The sequence below is a fragment of the Anoplopoma fimbria genome, chromosome 16, assembly GCF_027596085.1.
Source record: "Anoplopoma fimbria isolate UVic2021 breed Golden Eagle Sablefish chromosome 16, Afim_UVic_2022, whole genome shotgun sequence".
Lineage (NCBI taxonomy): Eukaryota > Metazoa > Chordata > Actinopteri > Perciformes > Anoplopomatidae > Anoplopoma > Anoplopoma fimbria.
In genome coordinates, this window is record NC_072464.1 from 7,304,817 (window position 1) to 7,314,867 (window position 10,051).

The 10,051-nt window shown below is 37.7% G+C and overlaps 1 protein-coding gene across 1 annotated transcript; it reads right to left on the reverse strand.

Annotated features, from left to right (window-relative positions):
- Window positions 1-254: 254 nt before the first annotated feature.
- Window positions 255-2,372, reverse strand: LOC129104903 (uncharacterized). The gene is made up of 4 exons (XM_054615768.1): window positions 2,331-2,372; window positions 1,154-1,273; window positions 610-959; window positions 255-471 (listed from the first exon to the last, which is right to left on the reverse strand). The coding sequence occupies exons 1-4, from the start codon at window positions 2,370-2,372 to the stop codon at window positions 255-257; spliced, it is 729 nt and encodes a 242-aa protein (XP_054471743.1).
- Window positions 2,373-10,051: the final 7,679 nt, after the last annotated feature.

The following is a 10,051-nucleotide window of genomic DNA, read 5'->3' on the forward strand; positions in this document are numbered from 1 at the left end:
CTTAAACTCCAAATCTTAACTTAAGCCTAAAATACTTAAACTTGAAACCTAAATACTAAACTTAACACAATAATACTTAACTTAAACTACGACACTTAACTTAGAACTACAATACTTAACTTAAAACTAACGTACTAAAACTTAAAACTACAATACTTAACTTAAAAATACTTAATAAAACTTAAAACTACAGTTCTTAAACTTATTTGCAATATTATGTACAGATCTGATCTTAATTGATCATAACAGAGTTCTTAGCTCTTTGGTGGGGTCCCCGGTCTTGGTTCCCCTGAAGTGTCCACCTCGTAAAGAGGAGGATAGACTCCAACCCGGTAGGAGACCTCCACGTTCACCAGTCCGTCTCCGTTGACTGTTTGGGTAAACAGAGGACGGTCCAGTCTCTCCCACAGCTTCTGCTTGAGGATGCGTCCCAGGTCTAGACTGTATGGACGCAGACGGCCGTTCTTGAACCTGTAAGCAGAGGAAGAATTGGAAATTAAATCATAATGTCATATGTGATTTAAATGTTGGTACGTGGACAAATGAACCAATACATTTTGAAGTGAATGTAAAATTAGATAATTATCACAGATTTTTGACACAACGTACCTCAGCATATCATCAACAACCTCGTGGTAGAGCTGCTGGTACCCGTCTACTGAAAGGTTGAGTATCTTCAGAGGGCCGTCGTGGTGCAGTGGAGCAGTGGAGGGCTGGAGGCTGGGGGCCACACTGGGGACTACTGGAAGGTCATCAGGTGGGATGGTGGCTCGAGGCTTCAGGACCAAATCCAAAGACCCTGGAACGTCACGAGCAGGAGTGGAGGGCTGCGGAGTGGGGACACTGTCCAAAACCTCTGGATGTTCAGGCAGGGGACGGGCCACGGAGGTGCGCTTCCTCTTCTGGGGAAGGTCTCCAGTAGCAGCAGAGAGCCGGCGCTTTCTCTTTAGAGTCGGCCCCTGGTCATCAACACATGAGAGGATGTCAGTAAGCTTCTTACGAAACAACATACTTTTACAGTCTCACAAGAGGAAAATCTACATCAGATACACTGCAGAGGACAACTTTGTCAAAATAAAACACCCTTCACAAATTCTGTCCTCGTTACAGGATTCTAAGGTGAAATTTATTTTACAATGTGGGAATGTCTCACCTGGTCGTCCCTGCAGCATGCACACTGTCTGCAGGCTGAGGGCCTCCTCACGCTCTCTGCCTGGCGAGCAGAGATTCTCCTTCCTGTCTGGCTGTCAGTCAGGAGAACGGGAACTTCACACTGCAACAACACACACTCATGTTAGAATGAGGCTTAACAAGTACAGTAAAACCAACATCTGGCATTTCTCCATTTTCTCAAAAAGAAAAGGACTGAAATGCTCCCTAAAACAAGTCATGTATTCTCACAAGCATAGTGGGTCTATCAGCCCTATATAATATATATGGCCTTATTACCATACATTTGCTATATAATTCATTATAGATTTATATGAATAAAATACTAGCCTCTTATAAAACATTATTGGAAAGTAAAGGAGTGTGGACAGGTTTTCTGTGCTTAAATATTAGCCGACCACAGATTTGCTCTAGTAGCCTGATTAAAATCATTATTTTAGGAATATGCAACATCTAACCACAAAACTGAAAGAGTTTTGGTATTAAAACCTTCTAAAGAAAGGACATCTAGGTCAGGAAACAACACAGTTGATATTGTGCTTTAGTGCTGCACATTATATAGATGTAATAATATGATCACACCTGTTTACGATAAACGATAATTGTTTTGTGATATAATATATTATATATATAAGACTATAATGAAAACATTGATGTACAGTAAAGCAGTGATTTAGATTGATTAATGAGTGAGTTTTGGTCTTTTTTTACTAAACAGATGTATCCTGTACAGTTCAGTACTTTAGTCCAGCAGCCTTCTAACAGTGTAAATCATTACAGTAACAACGACCGTCTCCTCCATTATTCATAACACAGTGTATTATCGTATGTTTCCTGTGTGTGACCCCCCGGGGTGGAGGAGTGATCATGACAGAGACGATGATCAGTTCACTTTGACATATCTGAAAGTCTCGACGGTAAAACACATAGAAAACAATGTCGATTTTCAAAGTGTTCAAATCTCACATTTTCCATGATGGAAGTTAGTTTAGTCGCTCTCGTCAGTCTCTGTGAGTCTTTAGTTCTTGTCAGGAAGGAAGAAGTCTGCAGTAGAAGAGGTAATTTGCAAAAATATTTCGAGTTCAAGTTGAGAAAAAACTTTTGTTGACCGCTTGAGTTGTTGTTTGTGTTTAAATGACGATCGCATATAAACGATGTACCTGAAGAGAAACCATAGCAACCATGGAATCCTCCGCGTCCATTTTGTGTCTGTGTCTCCATCACATCTCACCTCAGTAATCTAATGTTTTATCCCACCAGCCTGAGATCAAGTCCATATCTAAATATCTATCTCCACATCTGACTGCGTGCTCAGTCTTATTGCTGCTAAAAAATGTTGTTTTAGTCTTTATATTATTAGATTTGGATATATTAAGGGTGTTTTGCCGTGATGCCCCTACAATAATTATGTACAATAATAACGTGAATGTCTATTTTAATTTAAATGTGTCTGAATGATCATATTGTAAATATTAGAATATTTCGTCGTTTTGTCATCAAACCAGCCAGTTCTCTCTTCAATATAGATTGCCTGTGATAAGCATAGCATGTGACAAAAATAATAACTTACCAACATATTTATTAAGCAACTGAAATATGAATAACTGACATAGAAAACATTTTCTTATCTTTTAATCAGCAAACAAATGTCCTATTGCTCATTTATTTCCAATAGAACATTTTATCAAAACATATCTAAGACAGAACACTATGATATTAACAATTATAACGAAATAATATAATAAAATAAAAACAATAATACATATCACTCATAAAAAAGACTCTCAGATACTGATATAAGCAACAGAACATCCTAACATGGGAAATGTGAGATTTGAAAAGTATGTTCTATGTATTTTCTCTGCCATGAACAGGCTCCCACACTTGTAGAGCTGAACAATATTGATGACATATATTGGCTATCCCACAAATAATATGCACAATATTAGAACAAAATATATAATGACTGACTCCTTAAAGACTCTCTTCTATAATGAAAAACTTTGAGATGGTAAACTTCAGGATTTGTAGTGCAAATACATTTTTCAAATAATCATAATTATGACACATGCAATATATGAAAAAATAAACAACTTTTCATTAAAAAAGTCCTCTTGAGTGAACTTTCGATCAGGCTATTCTACAGTTGCGGGCTGTAATCTTAAACATTACCAAAGTATATGGTTATTTATGTTATGGTCATTTGGTAACCTGTAATCAAGCATATATCACATTCAAAAAACAAATTGCACTAGTTCTTTGTTGAATAAAAACATCTGTCTGCAAAATGTGTTTGTGTGTGTGTGTGAATACCTTCTCTTGTTAAGAGGAAATATTATTTTACTTCACAAAAAGACAGGCCAACTTCTAAATTCACTTAGCAAGACAAACTGCAAGACTGTTAATAAATCTAATTACAAAAAATGATATTGAGAGTTCAATGTCATTGAAATAGACAATTGTAGGCTACATTTGGAAACATTGGTTGTAAAGATATAAATAAGTGATGTCATTTTTTTAAATCTGTTTGCTTGATTTATTACTTTTGATAATGTTATCAAAAGTACAAAATACATCTGAAAGAGCAGCATTTCCAGGCTGAAGGCCTCATCTTTCATCTGAAAGTAGGCTGCTGCACATAATCTACCAAGCCACTAGAGGTCACACTTGTAAAGGTTCTGTTTTTGGGTTTTGGGGTTTGCCATGAAAGTTGCAAATTCAACACAGTTTTCTTTAAATTGTATGATTCTATACATCATGCAATGTAATGACCATTTGAGATGAAATTATCATTCAACTTTCAATAGATTTTACTTGACAAGGTTTTGAATTCAGAAACATGCAAATAATGGATTACTCAAAGGATGTAATGAAGAATCTAAGAAACATTTCCCAAAAGAGTATCAACTGGTAAAGTACCAACTGTCAGGAGAAATGGGCATATTGGATTTAACTTTACCTTTAATTGATCTCAGATCAGAGTGTATATGATTTACCCAATGAGAGCATCAAGACCCCATTTTATTTTCAATGAAAGGGCTTTCGATGCTGAATCACCTCCATCTGCTTCTCCTCTGGAATTACTGACAGGTGAATATGAATATTTCGACTTCCTCCCAGTAACACCCTTGTATCTCCTTCTTGGACAGAGGCCCTTGGGTATTTGGCTTTGAGCCAAGGTGCTCTGGATGTGTGGAGTAAGAGTTCAGAGGAAAGGTAGCTGGAGGATCTGTTTGGAATGGAAACAGTTTGACGCACTTGGTAGATCATAAAACGGCAGCAGGATTAGCGCTGGCCCTATTGGGGACAGGGAATGACAAACACACTCCTACAACTCATGTGAACTGGGAGCTCGCCTCACTAACATATACTGTATTTCTCTAGCATTTTTGTGGATCTGACCTCTTTTTTCTCTTATTTTTAAAGTTTGTTTATACGTTCCCTGAACCCAACGGTTAACTACAGTTGGCATGTGTTTCTTTTTATACCGTGAACTTGTAGAGTGATAAAAGTACACCATCAAATTAGCATTGCACTCATAAAACATTGTCCGACTAATGATTTTTTTCAATATATCACCAGACTAACAGAAACAAAGATGCAAAGATGCAAAGATTTTTATTTATTTCAGGTATTCGTCTTCCTTTTTAAACCTTGTGCCAACATTACCCTTAACGCAACTCATCGGCCCACAGTTCAGTCGGAGTTTCAGGTGGGTTATGCTAGAAGCGGCCTCGGGCCTCAGGCAGAGAAGAGGAGAGGGCTACAGAGGTTTGGTTAGGTCACCTCTTTTTAACTTACATCCCATGATTTCATACATTTTCAAACATAAGAGACGCTGATTAAAGTTACATCAATCGAGGCAATTTATCTGACCTAGTGCAGCTCCCTTGGCAGCCACAAAAAGCTTTACACAACTTCATTCACACAAGGAGTAGTACTTCCAAACACCTGGAAGCACACTTTGATGTGTGAAATCTGTGGGGTTCCTCTTACATTATATCATTAGTTTTACAGGTTTGCTGTAGTACAAAGAATTTTCCCAGGCCCAACATGATTTAAATGTCAGATCCAATGGAAATATGATTTCAGATGACAGTTTCCTTGTCAAATAAAATAAAAGTTTCATAACCCCATCATTGTATACATTAATAAAGCAACTTGTCACACTGTATACTGTCATACCAAGCCCTGGTGTATTATAGCGGCACTGAACATCAGAATACATTAGCGTTCCCTATTGTTCTACTTTCTCCTGCCGTCCCAACATGGGGGACATTTTTCACATGCCACTGCACTGCCAAGCTTTCGAAACGTGAACCCCCTCCAGGGCCAGACAGCGAATGCAACCCGACTGTGAAAAAGGGGTATCTGTTACACAGGCAAGAGGCCAGCTCAACAGTATTTGTTTTAACAGCAGGCTATTAGCAGGCATGCTTGTCTTGTTTATTTACACAGGTTTCCAATCATGTCAAAAATCCTCCTCAGCAGTAAAGATAAAGGGTTTGACCTTCAATCTATTCAGGCTGTACGGTATCAAGACTGAGGCTGGATATCACACGGCTTTGAGAGTTGCAGTTTGTCTTGCTAAGTGAATTAGAAGTTGGCCTGTCTTTTTGTGAAGTAAAATAATATTTCCTCTTAACAAGAGAAGGTATTCACACACACACACAAACACATTTTGCAGACAGATGTTTTTATTCAACAAAGAACTAGTGCATATGAGAGGAGTTACTCTAAATAATGAACCTATACAGAGAATTATAGCCCAACTCTGCAGTTCCCCACAGCACTAGTAAGCATTTACTGTAGCAACTGTTAACTCATTATCACGCTTTTACAACCAACAGGAAAGGGTGGAGACCAAAACAGAGCTTAAAGGAGAGAGAATATTGTTCTTACATTAATCAAATGGCAAAAACCTCCAAATGAATGCTAATGTTGCTCTGTCTGCTGGATGTGTAAAGGCCTTTCCACAACGGGGGCGGGAATAAACTAAATGAAAATGTGAAATACTCGCTTGCCAATATTTCACATGAAAACTATGGATACTGGCGTATGCAATGTGAATTTGAAACAGTTCCAATACTTGTTCAATAAAAGGCTGGAATATATTTGCGCAGTCAGAAGACAAACTATAAGGACCCGGAGTAGCATATGGCAGTCAGCCTCAGACCTAAGCTACTGTAAGCCAGTTTATAGAGTCTTTTACTTTATATTCCAACGGGACATGAACAGCGGCCTATCGGACAAAAGTCCTGTGCTTGTTTAGCACAGTAGAAGAACTTATTCCCACAGTTTGGTCAATAAGTTCATCTCCTCAGATTAACACAGACCATTAATGTTCTGTATGAGTTAGTTTATGTTGTGAATACCTGCTGTGGACCCATTCTCACAGCATGCCAGGGAAATAAGGCTAATAACTTAATAAAGTTAGTCTGTAGCTTTAATTATCTTTAATTCTGTTAAATTGACATTAATTATCCCCAGGACCAGTGAAAATTATTTATGACCCTGAGATCAGCCGATATGCAAAGTCGCTAAATGTATCTTGCAATATCTTTATTAAATGTTAGTAAGATAAATATTTTCTTCTAGCAGTAATATGTTTGCTCAGTATTTTCCATTTTTCCTATCATGTTTGTGCTACTCAGCCCCAAGCCAATTATTTGCTACCAAAGAAGCAAATCTTTAAAAATAGTCCCACACTTACAGTTTCATAAAAGGGGCTGACTAATTTCCTAAAACAGCTAGACGCTGTAGTTTTTAGTAAATGTATGCAAATGTAAATGTAATTCAGCCTGTAAAGTTATGTTTTTCAGCCGTCAAGTCTTGGTAGATGATACTGTTAAGACAAAGCTACATCCTGGTGGACCTGGTTACAGGTGAAGGGTTTCTTCAATAGTTTAACCGAATACTGGGGACTGATTTTAATTGTTTAACTTGTTTTTTCACTGCAAAGAGTATGGAAAGCTGTGTAGCTTGTAGCTGAGGGTGTAGCATTGTTGAACTGCCAAATTTCACTGTCAGAACATAAAATCTACGTCACATTCTTTTGAATTTTTATTTATTTATATATTTTTTAAAATAACTGTAACAAAACTCCCCTTTTCCTTTGCACACGAACACAAAGCACACCGGTGCCCCAGTTGCCCCAAAATAGCACCACTTGGCGTAAATGGGTTCAAAAATAGCCCGAAGTTGAAAAGGTTAAGACACGGATACCCTGAGAGATTGTCGGGTCTCAAGTGTCATCTCACTTCCTTCATTTTGTTTGGGTCACATAGACATATGTACATATGGAATTACCAGGCATATATGTTTGCACTCTCAACATCTATAGGGTAGTATGCCAATGAATGATATCATTCTACAAACAACTTATCAGATGCTACTAAAATGTGTTGCCTTTGTTCTATATGTTTGGAGAGGGGGATCACACATAATTGATTTATGTACTGAATCAAATGCCAAAGTTTTATTCCTCCCTTCATTCCTTCCTGAGGGACAAACAGAAGTGATGGTTTAGAAAGCACTTTATATGTATTGGTGAAAAAACATGCAGGCCACCCCGTAGGTAAATTGCTGCATTCATTAATCAGGCCATCATCTGTATCAACTGTGTCTCTACCTGTCTTCACCTTTTGTAATTAGCACTGTCTTGTTATCAAAACAGAAGCCTTTTTTTGTTGTATTAAATTATGCATTTTATTTTTATTTCCAGCTTATTCTCAGAAAAAAACCATTAGGAGGGATATGAAGAAACCAAGTTGTATGACGTAGAAAAGGGTAATTAAGTAATTGATAAACTCATTCATTACATACTTAAGGCTACGGTTGGCTTAGTTAAACATATGATAAGGGTTTGAGGTCAAGATGCTGGAATTTCAGGTCGCTGTCTCCAAGATAGTCTGTTGGTCTACAATATATGGACAGGAAATTTGAAGTCCTTATTAGCCTCCCACAAATGAATGAGGCAACCTGACAAACTCACAGTAAGAAATTATAATTTGGAGAATTCATATGAGCAGCTGACTGACACCCTCACTGAAATGTTTGTTATGAGGGCTAACATCAGAAAGAAAGAGTATCCAAACAAGCTAAATTATGAGAATCCATAATATTATATAAACAGCGGTCCTCTGGGTGATAGTCCTGGGTTTCTTTGCCCCCTCCATCCAAAACCTTCCCACCAATTATGCGCGGACTTCTTCAATATTTAAACAACGTCAGTTTCTCTGAGAGTCTAATATTGACACAGATGGGTTTAGGTTGAAATTAGTTGGAAGCACTGTGCCACCTATACAGACACCCAGCGGCACTGCCCAAGCATCAGTATTAGTTAGGAGTAAGAATGGGTTCATGTGACATATATTTCCTCTCACCCAAGTATTGAGCAAGATAAAATGTTGATTTGATGATGAAATTATCTTGAAAGTTAAAACAATTCATCCTCTGTTAACCCATCTCTCCTGAATTTATTGGTTTAAAAATGAGATTCAACGGATAGTTGTGGAGATATGCACACCAAACCAAAACATTTTATCTCATGGTGGGAACAAAAAAACACATAAAGATTCATCTTCTGGGCAGCATGAATGTATGTATAAAACTTCTTGTTAAAGAATACAATAGTTGTTGATATATTTAAACCAAACCGACCAACCGACATTGCCATCCAAGGCACCCAATGCTAGAGTGGCTAAAAATGTATACAATATGACAGAACATCTATTACAATTAAATATTCACCTAATTGCATTAACTGCATACTCCATTAGTGCTGATTTCCACATTTTGCTGTGAACAATAGAAAATGGGACATGTGCTGTGCAGACAGGGTGGATCAAAGAAGGCAGTTGGCTTGAAATTCTCAAAAGACACAAAATTGATTTATCATGGCAGTTTTGCCGTTTCAGCCTTTTACAGCTGAGAGAATTACACACAGACATCTGCCCTTGTGTGCATTGAACAGCAATGTTGCTTATAAAGTTTAGCCGGAAAACGTTTGATATTTATTTGGCTTGGAGTGCAAATGCATAACAGCTGTTTCTCGTGCTGTTCTGGGTCCAGTGTATATGTCACAAGGACCGCTTGGTAAGGGTACTGGGTTTCTCTCAGTCTGTGGTCCGTTGTGGTTAAATGCTTACCAGATTTTCTGTTGTGTGAGATTAGCTTTGATGATGGCGGTGGTTCTTGACATTGACATGTTTTTCATGTTCTGCTTCATTTCAGTCACACATTTGACAGATGCTGTCGATTCCGTGCATGCTTATTGTGTGTTTCTACTTGAAAGTGAGAATCAGATTCCACCATTACTTTCTAAATTAAAACTACAACCAATTTAAAACGTGTTTATGCAATGGGGAGGTGAAAATGAAATTTAAGTTTCTTTGAATACCTGTTCGAACTTGCCATTAAAGCAAGCTATAATCAATATCATAATAACATTTGATCATTAGGCTACCTGTTTTTGAAAGGTGTCACTCATGGTGATAAACCTACAAAAAATTACAACCAAACTCTGCTGTTCCTCCCAGCTCCACAGAATGTTTTACCATCTTTCAGCTCATTGTTTTGGTATTGTAGGTTGAAATTTGAATTTAGACATAGTGGAGAATTGAACAGCTAAAGAGCAAGAAATTTCACTCAGGAGTTGGTGCGGACTAAAACATAGCTAAAAGAAGTGTAAATATTGGATTAACATGTGCGAGGTTGCTAGAAACAAGACTCCAAATTAATGCTCACTTTGCTCCATATAAGCTGCGTAAATTAGCAACCGTTGGCTAACAAGTTTCCCATGTCCACTTAAAAGGGGATAATATGTCAGGGTTATGTTCACAGTTTGTTTCCATTGCCTCCAAGTGTTCAAATAACCAGT

Excerpts from the sequence above, each read along its gene's own strand:
- LOC129104903 (XM_054615768.1), bottom strand. The coding sequence starts at position 2,372 with ATGGACGCGGAGGATTCCATGGTTGCTATGGTTTCTCTTCAG. Across the intron at positions 1,274-2,330 it reads TTGCTATGGTTTCTCTTCAG|TGTGAAGTTCCCGTTCTCCT; the intron begins GTACATCGTTTA and ends GTGTTGTTGCAG. Across the intron at positions 960-1,153 it reads CATGCTGCAGGGACGACCAG|GGGCCGACTCTAAAGAGAAA; the intron begins GTGAGACATTCC and ends GTTGATGACCAG.